The following is a 23,029-nucleotide window of genomic DNA, read 5'->3' on the forward strand; positions in this document are numbered from 1 at the left end:
GTAAATCAGATCTGCAGGTGTTGGTTTACCACCATTTCAGAAAGAGTCCTGTGTCTGCAGCTATGAGCTGCTGCTGTGTTAAAACAGAACATCACTGGACAGTGTGTCACTGCATTTCTGGACGGCTGCCAAATGCAGTTTATAGCTTAGCTGGGGTCAAGTTTGACAGCTCTAATAACCTGAACGCACTCACCGTCTAATCCATAAAAGGCTTTACAATCAAAGCTGAGAATGACTGGGCTGCCTCTGTGTGGCAGAATGTAACAGTGTATTGTGTCTGTTGGTCCAGCAGTTTAGTTAGGTAACATGTTGCACTTTTGTGTGTCAATGTGTCTTTATCGTTCAGTGGTGATTTTGTTAGTAGATGCTAAAAACAAAAATGAACCATGCTCTAATAAACTGCACTACCTTACATTGGCTACTGTTCTGCAAGCCACAGCATCTCAGGGAACAGTTGTCGCTGTTGTCTCACCTGTAATCTGTTTGAATAGAGCCTTACGTTATGCTTCCAAGTGTGCAGAGAATCAGCATATTTCTTTCTGTTGTGTGCTTCCAGATGCCCCCTCCACAGAGCAGCAGGAGCTCTTCACCCAGAAACTCCAGCAGTGCTGCATGCTCTTTGACTTCCTGGACTCTGTGACGGACCTGAAGAGCAAGGAGATCAAGAGGGCCACACTAAACGAGCTTGTAGACTACGTTTCCACTAACAGAGGGGTGCTGGTGGAAACTACGTACCCAGAGATCACTAATATGGTGAGGATTTACGTATACAGGGCTTTACGTTATTTGGCTATTCCCAGTGTTTATTATTAAACCGCAAAGAGGTCCCCTGTCTGTGTCACTGTGCAACATCCTGTGCACTTGAACAGGATTAAAAAATGGAGGCGGATCATGTGTCTAGACGGGGTGCTTCATGTCAGCAGCACAGGTGGAACATTTTACCATCTTCATACCAAACCCCTTACCATACTGGCTCCTTTGTAGCCCAATATTCTGTGTGTAATTTGAAGTTTTGTCTGATTCTTTCTTCCCTCTCTCTCTCCCACTGCATCACCCACTTAATACAGTACATGCAGAGCAGAGTTCCCTAAGTTTGATTTTACATTGTGTCCAACATTGCATTGTACAAACTGAATGTCTTGTTCTTATTCTCAATTTTCTCTAAAAAGCATGTTTGATTTTACAAGTAATAGGTGCTGTCTTTCAACTATGAAAGCTTATATGATGACACCCACATTGTCACAATACAGGTCAAAATGAAAATACGTTTGGCAGAGGTTTGAGGTTTGCTGTAAGTGTCTTTAGCTCACTACCAGTCATATTCACTGTGTGAAATTAAACAAACTTATAACCTAATTTAAAACATAAATAACATGCTCTAAGCTAAAGTCGGGCTCTGTCGCACAATACTTCCTGTAGCTGTTTCACAACAAACACCTTCCCAACCTCTCTTTTGCTGTCTTGTCTCTTAACTTGGGGTAATGTTTGGTAAAGCATTTTTTTCTTCCCCTTCACATTAGCGCTGCAAAAAGATTCACAATCCCATGGACTAATGCAATATTCAAATTGCAGAAGGGGCACAGTATCCGTTAAAGGCAAAATATGTATCACAATAATTGCAGTTAGATATTTTCCTCAAATCACTGCACACACGTTATTAAAAAAAATCTTAGCGCTGCTATATTTATTTATGACATTTCAGTCAGCTCTGATACACACATATATGGAATCATAATTACAATCAATTTGTACACCTGTGGTATTTAAAATTGCCATCTCTGTCTGGTGTGATTGTTATCAGAGTTCATGAATCAGAAGTATTCTTAGGAATCTGAAAATATTTCTTTTGCACTCACCAAACAGAAAGTCAGCCAGTGAACAGCAGCATGTAAAATTGACACATGCATTTCATTTAGTTATATTGTATTAACATGGAAGTACTGTATATCTCCAGATAATGAGTGCATTCACTAGAGAAGCCACAATGCACGGCCAATTTAGCGGAAATTTTGTTACAGTTGGAAAACCAACCTTACCAGTGGTATTGATTTGTGTTCAAGTAGCAGGTGCCCTGAGCAGCCTAGTTTCCTCCCACAGTACAATAATGACTCATGTGCAACATTTAGAACACCACGGCCGGTCCTGTAGTCAGTGCTGCAGTGATTCACTCCACAATGCAGATTATTATGATGGACACGAGTGAGCACAGCTGAGTCGAGGAGTCTTCAGATTATTAATGGACTGTAGGCAGTAATCCCTGTCATACGTGCTACTACTGATTTAGGATTCAGTTTGTCTCTCACTGTTGTCATTTAAGGTGTTTTACAGGTAAAAATAATAACTTTGTTTTAGGGCTGAAACAATTAATCGTGTAACTGAAGTTACTTGATTACAGAAATGCAAAATCTTTGCCCCGATGATTCGTTTAATTCCTATCTTGCGCGTTATGCGGCCTGTTCACCACAGGGATCGTTGTTCCACACGGACTGGTTTTGCGGATGCTCATCACTACATCCGGAAAAGGCAAATAGAGAGAATAAGTTTGGTATCATTTCACACTTAAAAAAGAAGCCAAAACAGTGCAAAGCGTCCAACTAGAACAACAGCCCGACATCAATGATTAAAGCAGCCCGTTATTAACGCCACTTCATCGAGTTCTGCTGTTTCGGTTTAAGGAGTGCGGTTGCCGTAGTGTTGGAGAAACAGGAAGATAATGCGTTACTTTAGCTGTCCTCTTGAATGCCTCTATGTTTAGTTTTTCATGAATGTTAAACAAAACGTCACCTACCTGATCAGTCTTGACCAGTCAGTTTTGTTTGAGTAAATGGGCCAGTGGCGTTTTGTTCGTTGCTTGTTGTTACGGTAAACAGGAAGAGAGGGAGTCGCTCTTCCTGATAATATCTTTTCTAAATAAATCTATTTGTCTTTGAAACTTGTTTGAGTTAACACCTGTGTCAGGTAGAATTTTTATGCACCACTTTGAATTGTTTAAATAGTGAACTTATTCATGGTAAATTGCAAGTGTATTGCCTTCAACACACACATCTCATCTCCCCCTCACACACACTTGCACACTTAAACACAAACAAACACACACCAACCCCTGTTAGATTACCACACCAAATAGGCCTACCCCAGACGTAATATATCTTTTAGCAAAATAATGCAAATTATAATACATTTCTACACAAAATTATATAAATATTTTTTATCCAATTACTTGATTACTGGATGTAATAATTGGTAGAATACTTGATCACAAAAAGATTCGATAGCTGCAGCCCTACTTTAAACACCGAAATGAGAAGAAGAACTAGAAGAGTTGGCAGTCTTTGAAAGTTGTCACACAAGTAATCACACTATTGTAATTACCAATGCATGGTGGTCGGCCACAGACTGCTTTACCAGCATTAATTGCACATTAATGGTCAGTTTTTAATGCCGGACACATCAGCTGGTTGGAGAGTGATGGATTAAATGGTTTATTTACTCTTTAAGTATAATTGTATATTTTCTGCACAGATTTGTTCCATTTTAGGATTGTACATTTTTGTATAAAAAGTACTGTTCACATTCGGTGCTAATATTTCATTAAGTACTGTACTCCAATAACAACAAGCTGTCACATTCTGCCAACAGCACCATTGTGAAGCTGTAATGTGCTAAATTATATTTTATGGATTAATCAAAATGATCAAGAAAAAATGGGTAATTTCCAGTAAGATGATAATAATCAGGGACTTTGTTGAATGTGTTCAAATAATCAAAAATGCTCCCCCCAAAAAACACATAATAGCTTGTACAGTAAGTTTTGACGGGCAAACATTGGCAGCAGGAGGGCAATGCAAACATGGAATAGCAGGGTAATTATGAAGTTGACAGCGAACAGTGTCAGCAAACGAACACTTAATGTCAATGTTTAAACTGGTGCAACATCGGTGTTTAAGGTACAGTTTGTATTGGCAACATTCTGCACACTGTTATTGTGCTGGTCCCACCCTTAAAGCAACCAAAAACACAGCAAGGATGTAATTTCAATTTCAAACAGAGAGCTATGGCTGCTAATAACACCAGAATATATATATAAAATCCCTGCGTCATACCCCCCTACTCCCGCTGTACATACTCGGGCCACACCCATTTTTGAATTTAGCCTTCATTTTGATTTCAAATACAAACCTGTAAAGTTTGGTGACTGCACCTTGCACGGTTGTCGGGCCAGGGTCGCATCTGGTAAATATGCTTTGATATGAAACCTTTTTTTACACTTCTTCAATCGTGCTTTGGCAGAAAAAACATGCATCCAGGAAAGTGCACACAAGAAAGGTCATCCACTTGATAATTGGCTGCATAACATGTAGCAGCTTGGTTGCACTTTGCACATCCTGTGGGTAGGTGATGTCTTTTGGTTAGCAGGTCTATAAGTAGTTAAAACACATGACTCTGGCCGGTGCACAGGTATTGTCAGAGGTCTGTCTTTCTAATCTCATTCATCTATTCAGAGGCAGGATGGAGGGACATCATGTGTCGAGCTCAAGAGAAACCCAGTCCTGTACTACAGACAGGGATCTGAATGAGGTTAGACAAATAGCAGCTGCACTTTCAGAAAGCTGGGTTGATAATAGCTCTTTTGGATACTCCATGCTTGGCATCACATGATAATGGTTTAAAGTGCTGCCCATTATTCTGCTGCAGTGAAGACCGCTTTGATCACTGAGGTTGTTAGGAGTACAAACATCAAGGTTTCTCATCTATGTTAAAGGGGTATAGCCATATTTGGCAACTCTTTAATTTGTGTTTTGAGTATATTATAGAAAATCACTTCTCTCAGACCGTTTTGTTTCGATTCTTCCTTTTCTGGGCCAGATATGACTGAAAAGCCTGCAGGGTTATTTGAAAAGAGCCTCTTCAAACAGTAATAGCCCTTTTATTTGCTTTGATTCACACTTTTCCTTAGTTTTGCTAATGCTAATGATACGCTCAATGTTTGCACTGTTTTACCCTCTATCCTCCACCCCTCTCTCTCTATCTCATTCCATGCGTTACTAGGTTTAGGTTGGTACTACTGTATTTGACCCTGTACAAAACTACAGCCTCCCTTGTCATTGGCACTGGTTTCCCTTACAGCACTTACTGTTTGCTTTTTTTCTCTCTCACACACTTCCCATGTTTGCAATCCTCCCACAACATTTTCTCTTGTTTTGTCCAACTGTAGTTATTTTTCGACATTGTAAAAGTGACTGGGAGGATTAAATAAGCGTGCCGGTTGCTAGTGGGATGACTTGTGTGGTGAATTATGTAATCTATTATGTTGTGCAGACAGTGTGCATCTCTGACTCCTCAGATAGAATCTATCCCGTCACCACCCACAATCATAATTGTAAGAAGTTAATGTAATTAATTGTGTCACACCTGTTATTGTTCTTTTCCTTAATTGGGGGATAACACTGCTCTTATTTACAGTTTCCATAATTGCGGGCAAATTGGAACAATTCAAAGCATGCTGAATTAGCTGTTTTAAGGATCTGTGATCTGTCACACAAACATTATCCCAATCTGTCAAATATCAAAGTTTTTTTTCACGAAGACAACAGGAGTTTTCTGCCAGGTGTTTATATGCCTGTCTTTCCGCGGACAGATTTTGTCACACAGTGCGTTTACATGCAGTTTAAAAAAAAACTTATAATTGGGTTAAGGGCATACCCCGGTTTCTCAAACACCATGTAAACGCCATACCCCGGGTAAAATCGGAGTTCTCATATCCTGGTTAACAGACCTAGAGAACTCCTTCAGTAACCGGGGTATTCATGTATGTAAACATCTTACCCGGATTACCATCGGGTTTCTCGTCTGCGCATGTGCCGGGGTTAGAACTCTCCCCTCCCCACTCCGCGGCGGTGGCTTTTGACCCGGAAATAGAATAAACCAGGAAACAATGGCGCCGAAAGAAACGCGAAACATCACTACCAAGAAGACACGTTGCTGTCGTAATTCTGTCAACAATGTAAACACACCGACTGCGACACTGCAGGAAGGAGCCCTTTCTCTGCCACTTTATCCGCCTGGCCTGATTTGGCGATGTGGCTGATGTGATCTCATTGCACGACAGTGTCTAGTTTTTGTCTCTTGAAAACTGTGATCTATGTTGGCAGTGAAGTACTGTACTAAGGTGTATTCTGTTACTGCCTAATGGGCGAGATGCTGGATGTGAGTTTGTACAACTGTTGTTTCCAGATGGTGTTTTCATCAGCTAAGAAACAGCTGCAGTCACACTGTTGGACTCCGCTAAAATAACAGGAAGGACACAAGCAGGCAAATAACAGCTCAGTACAACAGTGGCGAGCTGAAGGGCATCTCTGAATGCTCAGCTCATTCAGCCTTGAAAGGGGGCGGACTACAGCAGCAAGAGAACATGCTGGGTACCATTCCTTTCAGCTACTGCCAAGAGAAGTCTAAGATGGTGATGTGAAAAAATCAAAACCAGATCATTTGAATGTTACAGCACCAAAGCATTGTTGTTGACCATGTTTACCCCTTTTCTTTATTTAGCGTACCTTCAGCCGAGTGGTGTCTCTGGATGCTAAATGTGCAATACTACCAAGTTAGAATGAATCTAAATTAGAAGAATATATACAGCAACTTTAAAACACTTTCTTGAACAATTCAGGCCACTTAGGAAGCATCATTTTGAGTCAGGTTATCTGACCAAAGTTAAACGAAATTAAACTTTGACCCTTTCAAATATTGTCCGTGTTTGTATTGTGTATTGAGCTTTAATGAACTGTATGTTTTAGTAGGACATCAATATATTCTCAGATTTCAATGTTATGCTTTTACCATTTCCACTAGGGATGTCATGGTGAGGAAACTTAACCATTAATTTAATTAAGTTCATCTTGGAGGCAGAAGCGCCCTGGAGCCTTGCCTGCTTCCCTTCGCTGCCCATGCTAACCATAGGCTGTATGAGTTAATCAGTTGGGCTGTTCGGACCATAGCCACATGGGGCCCCCACGCCGACTCCTTTCTGGTCTATTTTCTTCACAAGCCACAAGTGAATCTGGCAAGAAATCACAATAATCATTTTTTTCAAACTATAAAAATATATTACATATGATAAAGTTGATCTGATTTCCCCCAATCCAAGTTCTGCTCGCTAGTTCTGAAATTATACTCTTGCAAAGTGTTTCTGTGTTTTTCAGCATGTCAGATTTTAGGTAAAGGTAGGGTATTTTAGGTAGCCGCCTTACTCTCCCATTAGTGTCATTTGGATTTTCCAGCTGCCAATATGTAATTTGATGTTGTCTTTGAGTGTGTGCACTGAGTCACATAATGCCAGCTTGTCCAGCTCCCTGCTGCTGTATGTGTCACTCTCAAATTTACCCTTGCTAAAAATAACAAGGTAGGATAGAGGTGGTGGGGACCTGTCTGCAATGATTGTCTTCAGTACAGAATTTTAATGGGGTTGCTGCAGATGCTGTTTCAGTAATGGTTTCAGCCAGCGCCTCTGAGTTTTGGTGCTGTTCTAAAACATCCTCAGTTAAATTAAACATGGTCAGAAATAGTCCAGATACAGTTGCTTTCCACTCCAATTCGCAAACCGCCGGTGATGTTCATTCAAGTGTGTTTGTGTGAGAGTGTAATTGGGTTGCACCACCAGTTCTGGAGCATTAAGAATTCAATGTTGTGGCCAGATTGTGTGTAGATCCAGTTGAGATGGATTGCAGTTCACATTTTTCAAAATGCATTTGGACCACTTGTAACTGCTTGTAATCAAATTTTGCTTTCCCGCCCACATTTATTTAGTCTTTTTTTGAAACTGTAACAGCTGCTTATCGCAAAAGAAACCTGCCATACAGCTCCAAAAATGGATTACAGTGTCTATTTGCTTCAGGTACAAACTCAGTAACCTTCTCAGAGTTTTTTGGGCTAAAGACAAATTAACTATTGAAATGAATTGCCAGTTTTGTCATGCTATAAGACCACTGTTCTACTCAGTCACACTATACTACATGTGTGTGTTTTTTAAAATAAGGTCTGTACCAATCACAGAAGCAGTTCAATAAACAGGAATAGAATAAGACGTGGGTGTGGAGCACTGGAAAACAAATACACTTTGGTGAAACGGACCGTATCATGAAAAAACAGTGCTCATAGACATATTGTACTTACAATAATTAATTATAATAATTTCTCTTTGGTGAGCCCATCAAATTTCAGCATCCATTCCATCATGTCTCTCTTTGTTTAAGCAAAGGACACTATTTTCTTGCTGTATGTCTCATGGGATGTTCACCCTTTATTAATAATGAGACTTTATTAATGATTTTATTCCTCCTCCCCTCCAGATCTGCACCAACATATTCCGAACTCTTCCTCCAAGTGACAACCCGGATTTTGACCCAGAGGAGGATGAACCCACTCTAGAGGCTTCCTGGCCTCACATTCAAGTAAGGGTCCGACACTTCACCCAGCCTGTCATTATCACCCTTTAGTTACAAAGTGTAAGGTATTTTTTATTTATTTGTTTATTTTTTTTATCTTGCAGCTGGTGTATGAGTTTCTCCTACGCTTTCTAGAGAATCCAGATTTCCAGCCCAGCATTGCAAAGCGCCACATTGATCAGAAATTTGTTCTGCAGGTAGGTGTCTTTTTGAAACAGTTAGCTCTTTTCGTGATGATTGTATAAATGTATGAACAGGTTCCACATTAACCTACTTTATGAAACTGAATTGTCAGTTATAGGCATTTATCAAGATTTCTTATATTAACAGATCACACCAGGGTTAGACTATGAATAGTTTGTGTATTCACAAGCTATTACAGTGACAGCTTACAAAAAGTAGCAAACAAAATGTACAATAAATACGAATTCATTTAGTTTGTGTAATTATTTTATGTTAGAGGAGACTACTAGCTGGCTTTTGGGCTGTTAGTGTTGTGACAGCATTATGGCTCAATTAAACTATAAATAGTTTTGAATTAAAAATGTCAGCAAATTGTGAAATGTGTGCATAACACATTTCAGTGTGATGCCCTCAAATGACAAGTTTTGTCCGACCAACAGACCAAAACCCAAAGATGATGAGATTACTATTGTGGAAGGGTTAAAGAACCAGAAGATATTCACATTTAAGAAGCTGCAACCTTTGTATTTTTGCCATTGATAAATGGCTTCAGCTCTTAACAGCTCTCATTGGCTGATGTTTGGTCAAATACCTAGAATTTCTAATTTGGTGAATAGCAGTATAGCAGCACATTGTGATGTTTTTGGGCCTTTTTCCTAGGATGAACTCAAATCATTAAAAAGCTGTAGCCCGGCTACATCGCCCTTTTTCAGTACCCATCTGCTGCAGGAATGCTTCACTTCTTGTGTGAAGCTGCAGCTAACGGGGGACCTCAGGGCCAGGAATGTTGGCCACATCCGAGGTGCCTAAACCGCCTTTCCATGATGTGAGTGTGTCATGAGGGAGCTTTAAATAGCTGCAGGTTGTTTACTCTTCAGGTTGAGAAAAGGAGGACTGTCGTTGGAGCAAAGGGAACGAGGAGTTTTGGGCGGCAATAAAGGCAGGGTATGATGCCGCCCTGTGGTTTGCTTTACTACAGTTATCATAATGCACACAGTGTAGGAATAGATCTCCAAATATCCCTCTGAGAGGTTAATATATGTATTCAACATTGAGGTCAAAGCTCAGGAGCAGCCAGGACGTTCAGTGGTCTGTTCATGAAGGATAGTTGATAGTTCGCTGATCAGAAAGATGAGATACCAGGGCATCCATATGAAACCACAAACGGGAATCCCTGTTACCTGTATCTGAGTGTACTGGACACTTTTTAAGACTTTGTCCCAAGGCATTGTCCACATTTGGCATTTTTGTATTTTGGCGTTAGCAGAGCTGTGATGGACAATTGAGTGAGATTTGACTCAGTTGTTTGGGAGGGGAGAGGGAGATACAGGGGTGCACAGCCAGGTCAAACAAACACATGACTTTCAGCCACTACACTGGAGAAGAAGAGCGCGCTCTACTTAGTGCACTTTTCTACGAACTTGACATTTGTACATGTATTTGTTTGGGTTATTGTATTACTGTCTTGCAACCCCCGACGGCTCTGTCGAAATGAGCGTGGAGTAACACAAACATGCAGCACAGTAGCTCCGTGTGAAAAAAAGGTTTTGATGTCAACATTGATTTAGTCAGAGCTTTGTGGATCTGTGCACCCTTTATCATACCATCCCACAGTTTTTTTTGCTGAGAGATGTTGTAATTTGATAAGAAGCTAACTGTTAGCATATGGAGAGGATACACCAGGGAGAATTATCTCTGAGGTGCAGTAAAGAGGTCAATGATACTACAACATCCTGAAGTGGCACAAAATAAATAGCTTTAAAGCTCTGGTGCCACTGGATCAACCAGTGCAGAGCACAGCTGCTGCAGAAAAAGAGCCTTTGACACAGGAAAAAAAACACCATATGTGGAGCTAAGAGCAGAGCGTGGTCAGACACGTGGTCAGGATATATTTTATGATTTATTTGTTGTATGTAACAATGTGTGTGTCTGTGTGCTTTTTGAGTTTTTGGTTCCGCATACAGTGTTTAGGTTGTCTTAAGTTTAGGATATATGAAATCCATATATGCGTCAGAAAGTTTCACCAGTCTCTTTGTTATTTATTTGAGAGTGTGATGACGGGAAAAATTGCGACAACCTGATTCCTTCTGATCAAGCTGGATTGGGCCAGTGTTTTTAGATTGAGGGGGTCAGTGGAATATTAGGGTCCATGTTACAGCTAATGTGATTCAGGGGGCTTGCTCTACTGTATGTAACTCTGTCCACTCATGATCATATAACCAAAGGAATCACTCAAACATGTATATGAGTCAAGTGTGAGCAGGGTAAAATAATCTAATAGTCCTGCAAAGACATTTAATCACAAAATACATGGAAATGATATTAAGGTCAATTTCTTTATTTCTGAGAGTCTCAACATTGTTTTCATTTTAATCTTATTGCACAGTTGCAGGTTAAAGTTTGTTTTTCCAGAAAGTTTCAGATGAAGTCTGAGGTTTTACACACAACTTTTGTTTGCTTTAAAGTCATTATAGTCTGGATTATTATTGTTATTTATACATATCCCTTTTTTGTCGTTCTTGTCACATGTTTGTAGACTCTTAATCTCAATCATATTTGGTGCACAGAGGCTTTTAGTCTATTCATTTAATTTCAGTAATGACCTGGTTATTCTTTCCGTGGATAATCTTTCTATCATAACTATTAAAATGAAAAGAGAGACTTGATTGCACATGATTCACAAGAGTGAGGAGAATTGTGTTCTTCTTTGTGTTTATCTGTGTTCTCTCCCTGAATATTTCTATGGACCCCTCTAAGAAACCTTTTGTCTACAGATGGACACAACACACAGCAGAGTAATGATTGTTTTTTCTGGACCTACTGGGTAACTTTGGGTCATGTACTGGCCAGGCTCCTGAGAAAACTCTATTGTGATTAAATATTGACGTTACCTCGGGCACACCGTGTGATGGCTGATGGCTTTTGTTTCATAATAAAGTTATCTCTAATATCTGGTCAGTAAGGATGCAAGTTTTACCAAAACATATTTTTTACAGTTTTCTTCCCTTGCTCTATGTGCCGCTACCGCTTTCATGAGGCAGCAGGTGTCATGCTTTTTATGGCTGCACTATAAGGCGGCGTCCACACAAACGATAAACCGTGTGTGCCTTTCATCCACACATAACTGCATTTGTGGGCTCATGAAACCAGAGTTTTTTGGTTTCTTTGATAAAAAAAACCTGCTTTCACATTACTTAAAACTGAGGTGTTTGGCCTTCCAGCTTCTGGAGTTGTTCGACAGCGAAGACCCGAGGGAGAGGGACTTCCTGAAGACCATCCTGCATCGGATTTATGGAAAGTTCCTGGGGTTGCGTGCCTTCATCAGGAAGCAGATCAACAACATTTTCTTGCGGTGAGTGAAACATTTAAAAGGAAGCCAATGTTACAGGGAAACATATTATATGTCCTATCGTTTAGTCATGTTATTTTTTCATTCACAATTTTCACTGTACGTTACCACATGACATAGATGTACCCTGGCCTCCAAAGCCCCGAAAATGTTCTGATGGAGGCATCAGATATTCTCAACAGCTGAGTCTTTACAGACCCTGTTGCTGTGTGACAATGGGCTTCACGTGATTGAAACATGGGGCACTTGATGTCGTTTCCAACAGGCAGGGTGGCAAAACGGGTGCACCCACGTTGACCATCTGCCACTGAGAATAAAAATAGTGCCACAGTTGTCAGGCTGTTTATATATACCGTGGCTGCACAGCGAAAGAGACGTGGGGTCACCAAACAGAGGAGGTGAATGATGATTGGATCATTAAGTTGCATAAGAGCAGTCGATTTAAGGTCTCCAGCCACATGTGTTCATTTTTCAACTAATTCTTAGTCAGATATTTAAATGGGACTTTTTTTTTTTATCAAATAAAGAATTTGCACTCTTTTGATCAGTGACAAGTGATCCCTGCTTTCGTTTGGTAGCAACCCAAATGGCAGATTGACAGCTTTTGTGGGTCATATAAAACTTAATATAAAGGCTTTAATTTTAGGGTTTTAGGTCTGCATATGTAAGAATCATAGGACCCAAGTGAAATTTTACACTTGAAACCCAAGTCCCAAATCTGAGTGGCGATATTTGACGGGGAACACAGTGTTGGGAACTGCTTGCATCAATTGTTCTGATCAGTCTGCTCTGTTGTGTTCGTGTTTCATCATTTCTGTTGCTGTCACAGGTTCATTTATGAAACTGAGCACTTCAACGGTGTTGCTGAGCTGCTAGAAATCCTGGGAAGGTGAGTAGAGAATAGAATAGAAATACTTTATTAATCCCAAGCTGGGAAATTGCAGCATAATGCAATAACGTTTGATTATTAATATTCATTAATATACAAGATACCTTTATTGTCAATGTAATAGTACAATGAATGTTATTTGGAGCAAGCATGTAGATGCCTAATTAAGGTTAAAAACTATACAGTTTAACTCTCGGTGTAAGATACAAAGCAAGCAAGTGGTAATAATAACAAAACTGTAATCATCAGCATCATAGAAACCTTCTTTATTATGGACAGCCCAGGTTGTGGTTATCTCTTTGCACAGCAATCTGTCTAACATGGCCCTGCTGTTTTTCTGTTTACAGTATCATCAATGGGTTTGCGTTGCCTCTGAAAGCAGAGCACAAGCAGTTCCTTATGAAGGTGCTCATCCCGTTACATACAGCTAAAGGACTCGCCCTTTTCCATGCACAGGTAGGAGAAGCTGTCTTTAATAGTAATTATATTTATTTGGTTATGATTCGGGTTCATTTTGGCTGCATGTTGTGATAAACATCCTTTTTTTTTTTTAATTCTTGAGCTGCACAGAAAATATGTGTGTACATAAATAATACAGCTGTTGTTGAGGACTGTCTGCAGGATTAAGCACTGCCATGATGTAATCTCTGTACTATAGCACTTCCTGGTGGCTTTGGAGTGGAAATGCACTGATTCAAGGATTATTACTGTTTTTCAGTGCATCTTAAATTTCTCAATGTTAACACAGTGGGAATGTATAAGAATAATTAGACTGATCATAGGTTTGCATTCTAAATACGTTTTCAGCTTCGTTTGATATGATGCGCAACGTGGTGTTTGACAGATGCCGTTTTTGGGAACAGTGTGTACTTTTACTCTTTTTCTTTTGTGTCCCTCAGCTGGCCTACTGTGTGGTCCAGTTCCTGGAGAAAGATCCTACACTCACTGAACCGGTACTTATTTTTATCATTCCTCCCACTCAAAGCACAAAGCCTTGAGCACTATATTAGTCTACATTGCTGAGAAATGTGTAGTTGGTGCCAGCAACCACCCACTCAAACAGACTGTTGATGGTTGTTTTTCTCAAAAATTCTCGTCTATCTTCTCTGTGCAGGTGATCCGTGGACTGCTGAAGTTTTGGCCGAAAACTTGCAGCCAGAAAGAGGTATTCTTTCTGCATGTCTCTAGTAGCACGTTACGCTTATCACAGTCGACGAGATCTTAATGTTGCTTCACGTTCTGCACCTCGTGTCTAATTAGGTGATGTTCCTGGGTGAAATTGAAGAGATTCTGGATGTTATTGAGCCAACACAATTCAAGAAAATCCAGGAGCCGTTGTTCAAACAGATCTCTAAATGTGTGGCCAATCCACACTTTCAGGTACGCTTATGACACAAACATGCACAGACAGTTATAGGCACATCAGTTTTTGCACGCCTGTTCATTCTGTTTAAAGGTTTCTCCTGCAACCTCATGATCCAGAGGTGATACAATACCAATCGCAATACACGTTGGTTTTGATAAATGACATTGTGCCAGGGCTTGGTATCGCCACTGATTCCCCGAATTGATTAAATTCTGGTTCACAAGGTCTAGATTAGATTTTCAATTTGATCCAATATCTGTTTGATGAGGGATATTTTCTCAGAGAATTAATGCTGTTCATTTTACAAGGAACCCTCTAACTTGTGCATTATTACATTACATTAATATACTTTTATTTAACATAAACACACTACAGCAGTTAACACAATAAAGAGCAACTCTACAGACTCTAGAGCCAGTGAGTGAAATCAATTGTTTTCACTGTGGTCACGTTGGCACCCACATGTTTTAATGGGGCAATCAAACAGCAATCTAACAGAACGTCAAATAACATTTATTCAACTATATTGAGGATTTTTTTTACTTCATTAAAAAAAAAAAACCCAACAGAAACTTCAAATGTAAAAATAATGACAACCAGCGCTGTGCTCTCATTATTCCAAGAATTCTGCTTGCTATATTTTCGCTGTTTATGTCGACTGTTCAACAATCTTCAGGCCACCGCAAAGTGCCCCAGTGAGTGGAGAATTTACTACCTAAATCTGTGAAAGGTTCATGACATATATAAATCACCATGAGGTACATGGCTGAAAGGGGCTTTTGTTTTCTGCATGTGAACAACCATTTCAATCATGGTAGAAAAAATAGGTCTATATACTTAAGGGGGCCAATGCTGATCCCCACACATTGCAGTTTTTTGACAATTTTCTCTCTGATTGCAGGTAGCAGAGCGAGCGCTGTATTTCTGGAATAATGAGTACATTCTCAGCCTCATCGAGGAGAACATTGACAAGGTTCTTCCCATCATGTTCGGTAGCCTGTACAGAATCTCCAAAGAGCACTGGAATCCGTAAGTACTCCAGTCTGGAGACCTTTGTTTCAGCTAAAGCTATTTGACTGATCATTCATATAAAGTTTAAAGAGTTTCGGGTTGAGTGGAGGCACATGTTGCGCCGTCATTTCCTTGATGAGCCGGGTTATCTTTTAAGTCAGAGTAGGTTCACAGCGTCTGCAGACTGGGCTGCTTGTATGGGTTTTGCGGAGTTTGGCAGCCTGCAGCCTGATCTCCCTGCAGGTTAACATCCACCTGCCTGCACTGATTGTGGTTATGCATTACTCTGTGCTTTCGTGCCGTTTTATTCTGACACAGCCTTCATATAACTGTATTTAATTTCCTAGCAAATCAAAATGCGGCCAAACTGCGAACATGAGAGGTCATCTTTTTTTGCCAATGACGGCCCCTTATAGTCCAGCCATTGTTGTTGTTTTTTAATCCTGCGTTGTTAACATTAGTAGCTAACGGATGCTCATTTTTTTTATAAAGCATCACTTGAAAGAGAAGAAATGACATATGACATTTCGGCGCAGTTATGTCTATTTAATTGGAATGTGTACATTAATAAAATAATGATCATTTTAATAATACGTTTAACAGACTAGTTGATAGGTAACCATGGTAACACCAAAGACAGGAAAATAATTGTTTTTTTATCACCAATTGCAATGAAACACTCACACTGTCCATCCGTACTGTGCCCAAACAGGTTTTACGGGTAAAGCATAGTTTGTTTGACCAGTGTGAGTGCAACCGTGCTGCGCCTAGGTGCGGCAGGTTTGCCGGCCACGGACTGTTTGGGAGAGGTGGGCTTTTGTAAGGCACGTCTGCACATGTACGAGCACGAGCGTGCACACGTGTACAAGCACGAGGCCTACGGCGGCTCTGGCGTCATTTTATGTGCGCCTGTTCGGACATAGAAGAAAAAAAAAGATGGACCATGCGCGGACATTTAAAACAATGTCAGTGAAAGGTTCACATTGGTGTGATGCGGAGGTGGAGTGTTAACTGCAGATTTGGTCGGATGAAAATATTCAAAAACAGTTGGACAAGACGCACAACATCTCTGAGGTCTATGGAAAAATTTATAAACAAAGCGACGCAGACAAGCTGAATAGCTATTTAAAGATGTCTATTTTTTAATGTGCTTTCCTTGTTGCTGCCAACACTTGGGTGCAAATCTTAAGGAAGAAGGGAACTGCAGACTTTGGGTTGATGAGTATTTGGGGTTAGATGGGACCAGATCTATGAGTAGACATTCAGTGTCCATTAATGTATGAAAAAGGACTGTTATCAGCAACATATTTTCCCAGCATGTTTTTTTGCCCAGATATGGATTGAAATCTATGTTTTTTGTGGATAGCCCACAGAAAATACAGTTTTTATTTTAACTACCCATTGAAAATAGTCTCCATTAAAACAAGTAAACTGAGTTCATCCTTCGATGTCCACTGTTCTGAGCATCTGCTCTTATGTTTCATCCTCTTGTGCTGCAGGACAATCGTAGCTCTGGTCTACAACGTTCTGAAGACACTGATGGAGATGAACTGCACGCTGTTTGATGAGTTGACTTCCTCCTATAAAGCAGACAGGCAACGGTGAGTAGATTGAACACTTTTATATCACAATGTTTGACACATGCTGAACACAATTTACTGATTTTGTCACATATGAGAAAATATTAACCTCTCTGAAAGAATGAATCAGTGCAGCATCACTCTGTCCTGCTCCTCAGGGTCCAACGCAATACTGGTTTTCTACCAGTGACATTTCATTTTCAAACGCCTTGAACACCAGAGTTGGATTGGTTTTTGGTGTAAACGGCGCCCAAGATTTTTCAGTTTTCAACATGTTACTCCTGAGTTACTGCTGTGATTCGATTATGAACCGATTAGATTTTGTAGGTCAAAGATGGGCCAGGAGGTGAAAATTCAACTACACTACTACAAATCTGGAACAAACTTCCAGAAAACTGCAGGTCTGCTGCAACTCTCAGTTCTTTTAAGTCAAGACTGAAGACTTTTCTATTTGCCGCTGTTTTTCAGTAAACTGCACTGTAACTTCTTTAACTGTAAACATCTTTTATGTTTTAAAAATGACCTTTTATAGTATGTTTTAAATTGATATGTTATGTTTTATGTGTTATTTCTCCCAATGCTTTTAATGTTCTGTGTGAAGCACTTTGAATTGCCTTGTTGTTGAATTGTGCTATACAAATAAACCTGCCTTGCCTTGCCTTACGGTATACAACAGAAGTGAGGACACCCTTGTGCAATATCACTTAAATGTCAAATGATTCAAAACAGAATCACCTTACAGTATTTGCATTATTTTTAAGTTGTCAAGGAGAGTATTTCCTCTTCTCAACAATCACAAACAAAATCTTTAGAAAGACTATATTGAAAATAGAGGCCTCAAAGTAGAAACGCTGTGATTTCCAATTAGCATAGTTATCAAAGGAATTATGGACATCAGAACTTTATTAGTTTTTGACCTATGGGCTTTGTCCATCTGCATGTCTGCAGCATGGCTCCACATGGAAAAGAATTGCCAGAGGAATTGAAACATTTGATTGTGCGACTTCACAAAGATGGAAAAGGATACAGGAAGATCGGAGAGCAACTAAAAATCTGTCAAAACACAGTTGCAGCAGTAATTAGGAGGTAAAGAACGAGCCATTGCACCACTATTTAGAGCCAAAGTGGCCGTCCCTTTTAAAATGACGCCACGGACAGTACGCTACTTGCACAATCTAGCCCTGAAAAACAGACGGGCAAGTGCTTCACACTTGGCAGGGGGGTTATCAAAGGTAATCTGAGTTTCTGTGAAAGCTCACAGGCTACCACAGTGAATGCATCGTCCCGACAGTGAAGCATGGAGGTGGTAGTATTGATGATGTGGGGATGCATGAGTGCAAAAGGTGTTGGGGAGATGACATTTGCAGATGGCACCATGAATGCATGTGGCTATACCAAAAGATGACTCCCAGTCTCCAGAAGCTCGGCAGAAGAGGAATATTCCAGCATGATAACAATCCAAAGTACGCTGCCAAAATCACACAAGAGTTCCTAAAGAAAGAAGAAGTAAAAACTATGACCTGGACAAGTATGTCACCTGACTCGAATCCAACAGAAGGCATTTGGGGTATTTTAAAGTGAAAGGTAGCGCAACACAACCCCTCCAGCAAGAGCAGCTGAAAGAAATTGTCCCTCAAGAATGACAGAGCATCAAACACTGGTGTCCTCCATGCCAAGGAGGATTGAGTTTGTCATCAAAAACAAAAGTGGACATACAAAGTGTTGACAAAGTAAAATATTTGAATCTCAGTAATGAAAGGTGTACTGACTTTTGTTGCTTTGAGTTCCTATTGTGGGACCTGTATTTTTAAATCTATACTTGTTTTAAATTTTTTTTACATAAGAGCAAATATCCGACTGTTCCACTCAGAAGTGATGAAATGACTGTAAGGTGAAAAAATGTATAAGTGATCATTTAAGTGATATTGCACAGGGGTGTACTCACTTCTGTTGTATACCTTATAGTATCTATAAAGCAATTTTCACATTTTGAACCTTATGCAATGTCTGGAGAACCATGTCCAGAGATGGAGAGAGTTCCTCTTTCACACCTGTAGAAACACCAGAAGATTCGAGTCTCTTGTCATCCTTTGAATTTTTCTGATGATTTTTGTGTCGGCCCTGATTCCCATCTCTCCAGTTAGACAATTTTGTCACCGTCTTTGTACTCTGTTTGATGCCCGGTCTGACTGAATTGGATATTTGCATTCACACATGCAGCACTGCGGATTAATGTCTAGGTCATTTCAGGCTTGCACTGCACATGTGAAAAGGGAATTTGTGTCAATTACTATTTCTATTTTTGTTTTCAATGTTCCCAGGGAGAAGAAGAAGGAGCAGGAGAGGGACGAGCTGTGGAAGAAGCTGGACAAGTTGAGGCTCAGCAACACTGCTCTGGTCCAAAACAACAGCCACGGGCTGCCGAGTGTCCAGAACAACAACAACAACAACAACAATAGTAACAATAATAATGACAACCAGGACAAGAGCGTTGAGGCTGCGGCCGTCACAACTGACAACCAAGATCCTGACGTCAGTGTGGCAGCCACTGAGAGCACCTCATGTGCCAAATGACACCGGATGTCTGTTTTTTATTCCGTAACGGTTTGACATCGTGTTCAGGACTGTCAGGAGAGGATTAACGGAGACAGAAAAACACAAATTACACCTCAACAGTATATTAAATCTACTTAGAATGACTTAGAACGCCAGCATTTCTTTGGCAAAAAAAAAATATATATTTCAACTTAAGACTATTTTTGGATGTTACAGTGTGGCTGCAGTATATTGTTTATTTGTCTGATCAAAGATTTATCCTTTCACATTTAGTTTCTTAACTGAAAATGATTTTTTTTCCTTCTCTTTTGTTATATTCGTTGTATGATACATGGGAGGGGAGAATAATGACTTGAATTTAATGTTTCCGATTGTGCTGCACTTAGACAAGCTGAATAGCTATTTAAAGATGTCTATTTTTTAATGTGCTTTCCTTGTTGCTGCCAACACTTGGGTGCAAATCTTAAGGAAGAAGGGAACTGCAGACTTTGGGTTGACGAGTATTTGGGTGTAGATGGGACCAGATCTATGAGTAGACATTCAGTGTCCATTAATGTATAAAAAAGGACTGTTATCAGGAGCAGAAGAAGCTACAGAACAATAAGAGGGGGAGATGCATGGCCAAAAACAAGACACATCCTAAAGAGTAATAATCCCAGATATGGATTGAAATCTATGTAAATGACTCTAGTTACTAGTTGACAATTAGAATCAATGTCATATTTGTGAGATTATTTTTGAGGTGTTGGTAAATATTTTTTTAACTGGGTAAGGCTGATAGTTGCATTCATAAGATTACACTAAAGTATTGAGACAGGGCTTTCAAGGAATGGAATGTTTTTTAGCTTGACTAAAGGAATGTTTCTACATTTTGAGGGATAGGTTTATGGACTTTCTTGCTGAAAGTTAGATTCAAAGAACCACTCTCATGTTTCTACTGTAAATATGAAGCCTCAGCAGCTTAGCTTAGCACAAAGAGCGGAAACAGAAGGAAACGGCGAGCCCGGTCCAAAGATGTCTTAAGACCGGCTTGAGCACTAAAAACAATCCAAGTTATTATCCAGCAAGACGCTGCGTTGGCCAATCACAAACATGCAAAGACATTCCCGGTAGATTACCTCACAGTCGTCGTGACCAAAGATGAAAAAGATTTGACTTTACAGAGTTGTAAAATCATGTGCGAGTATTACAAACCATTATGCAGTGTTTTTTTAACGCATTATTTCTATTTCATTATCTCACCGTTACCTTAAACACCGCGCTGCCACAGATGCAGCCCCAATGACGTGTACAACTTACGATTATTTTTATTGATGATTAATCTGTCAATTATTTTCTCCCTTCATCAGTAAGTTGTTTGGTCCATAAAATGTGAGGAAATAGTAAAAAAAAAATGTCTTATCAGGTTTTCCCAAAGCACAAAAATGAGGTCATCAAATGTTTTTTAGTCAAGGACAAGAGGACGAGGGAAGAAACCAGAACATATTTACATTTTGGTACCTCTGCACTTAGTTAAGCTGGCTGTTCTCCCTATCCCGTCTTTATGCTAAGCTAAGCTAACTGTCTGCTCGCTGTGGCTTCACATTTACCAAACAGACATGAGAGGTTACCATCTTTTCGACTAACTCTCGGCAAGAGAGTTGGACAAAAACAACAAAATGTCAAACTATTCTCTAAAAAGTAGTAGCTTAAGAAATGACATGAGACCTACAGTACTTTATTTTTCCAGAGCAATGACGAGGCATATATTTTTGCAGATGGAGTATGGTGGGATGCAGGATGCGCTTGAGTGTATATTTGTAGAGTGCGTATATGTGTATATGTTAGTTTGGAGGCTACTTAAAGGGAAATGCCACTCAATTTAAGATTTTCTGTACAGTATATTGTTTCCGTGGTCTAGGAAAGTGCAGTCAGTGCTTAGGAACACAAAGACGTACACTTGTCTTTCCACTTATCTACAGTGCACAGGAGGCTGATGTTGTGTATTGTGAGTTTTAATATCCATATAAGGCTCATCATGAAGTAGTGATATCAACTAAAAAAAATCAACAGAATTCACCAGAAAATCCAAGTAATCTTTTCCATCAATGCCTGTTAACTCCCTGCATCTCTAGACTTTATAACCTCACATTTGCTTTTAGTTTCTCACGTTGGGAGTTTATAAATGTGTTCATAAACTTAAAAACGACTGCCGTCGATCATAGGAATGACTTTTTCTTTTTTTAGTGAATGGTGGTCCCTCTGAACCCTGGGTGTCTGCTCTCTTATTTCTTCTATGTTCATATTTTAGGTCCAGTCTTTTCTGATGCCTTTCTGTCAGTACAGCATTCCAACCTCTGTGGCGTTAAAAACTGTGTGCTGGGGAACCTGTTTTGTAATCGCAGATCTTATTTAGGTTTCACCATCAAATAAAGTCTACTCTATCTTTCTACTCATAACAGAGTCTTTTTTTCATCTCCTCTCACCAGAGTTGAATTGTAGTACCCCATAGAGGTCAACAGATGGTGCCAATTATGTCATCAACAGCGATCTTTCTGGGGCCCCATGAAATTACACTTCATATGACAAATCCATCTCTTTGAATAGTTCTGATCTCATAAATCCTCTTATATCGAACCCAGTTGTCTCATTAAGATGAAGAGCTCTTCTGCAAGACACAAAAACAAATCACACACCTCTAAAAAATTTAAAAGTTTAAATGTATCCACTGTGATTGGACTTTAACACTCATTGCTTTATATCTTTGAGAGAAGGGTAAATCTGGGGACTTGAGGGGTAAACTGTCAATCTTTTTTCTTTTCTTTTTTTAATTATTTCATCAACCAGAGGCTTACAATGTATTCTTTTGTTCTGAGCAGTTTGTTTTTTTATTGGCCCTTTTATTCCTTTATTAGAGAGCAAAATCGACAGAAGTGGATAGAACGAGGGAGTGAAAGAGCAAAGGGATTTCATTTATGGATATTATTGCTTTGTATGCTACATTAAGTTAGATTCAGCCAAAGAGGTCGTCATGATACAGAAGGCTAGCATATATGCGTAAGATCGTTGTATTAATGCTACCCCCTGGGTTTGCATTATGCACCTGGAAGAAACAGGACGGTGGGAACACAGGGATGACCCCTCCCAGACAGTCCATGACTGACACTACTGGTTAAGTTTCACATAAGTAAGGCATAGAGTATAGAACAGTAGTCTGTCTGTCATTCTGCCTCATTTCTCCTATGTGTAGTTGTGGTCTATGGATGTAGTTTTTGCCAAAGTTGAAATAAAAAAAACTTAGATACTGTCATCATGGCAACAACTGGTCTGATGTAATCAATGGTTTCTCAAAACAAGATCAATCTCTTATAATTATGAGACACAGAGGTCATTACAATGATAAAATATCTTAGAGTTTGGTGAGTATGATGAGGTTGTATATTAAGTTCAAATCATCTTTAATGGCATCAAACCTGAGAGGGGAACCAAGGCCAGCCCGGGGAAGGTGGTGTCCAAGGAGACGGGGAAGCTGGTCCAGAACAAATTAGCAACTGTGAATCCACATGTGGCCCCCCTCATAAAAAACCTCATGGACTTTTAACGGGGCTTTATGTAGACCACAGGACATCTCCACACAGGACCTCACCTTCACAAAGGTATACTCTACACTGCAAC

The 23,029-nt window shown here is 39.8% G+C and overlaps 1 protein-coding gene across 1 annotated transcript in view; it reads left to right on the top strand.

Annotated features, from left to right (window-relative positions):
• ppp2r5a (protein phosphatase 2, regulatory subunit B', alpha isoform) overlaps window positions 1-21,800 on the top strand; it is a 38,668-nt gene extending 16,868 nt beyond the window's left edge. The window contains exons 2-13 of the mRNA XM_083933878.1: window positions 557-753; window positions 8,346-8,447; window positions 8,546-8,638; window positions 11,846-11,976; window positions 12,803-12,862; window positions 13,210-13,318; window positions 13,762-13,815; window positions 13,977-14,027; window positions 14,123-14,242; window positions 15,130-15,257; window positions 16,739-16,840; window positions 19,141-21,800. Of these exons, the coding sequence (XP_083790004.1) occupies window positions 557-753; window positions 8,346-8,447; window positions 8,546-8,638; window positions 11,846-11,976; window positions 12,803-12,862; window positions 13,210-13,318; window positions 13,762-13,815; window positions 13,977-14,027; window positions 14,123-14,242; window positions 15,130-15,257; window positions 16,739-16,840; window positions 19,141-19,393 (1,400 nt within the window). The 3' untranslated portion in view covers window positions 19,394-21,800. The remainder of the gene's footprint in view (window positions 1-556; window positions 754-8,345; window positions 8,448-8,545; window positions 8,639-11,845; window positions 11,977-12,802; window positions 12,863-13,209; window positions 13,319-13,761; window positions 13,816-13,976; window positions 14,028-14,122; window positions 14,243-15,129; window positions 15,258-16,738; window positions 16,841-19,140) is intronic.
• Window positions 21,801-23,029: the final 1,229 nt, after the last annotated feature.

Source organism: Echiichthys vipera (genome assembly GCF_963691815.1).
Source record: "Echiichthys vipera genome assembly, chromosome: 19".
Classification (NCBI taxonomy): domain Eukaryota; kingdom Metazoa; phylum Chordata; class Actinopteri; order Perciformes; family Trachinidae; genus Echiichthys; species Echiichthys vipera.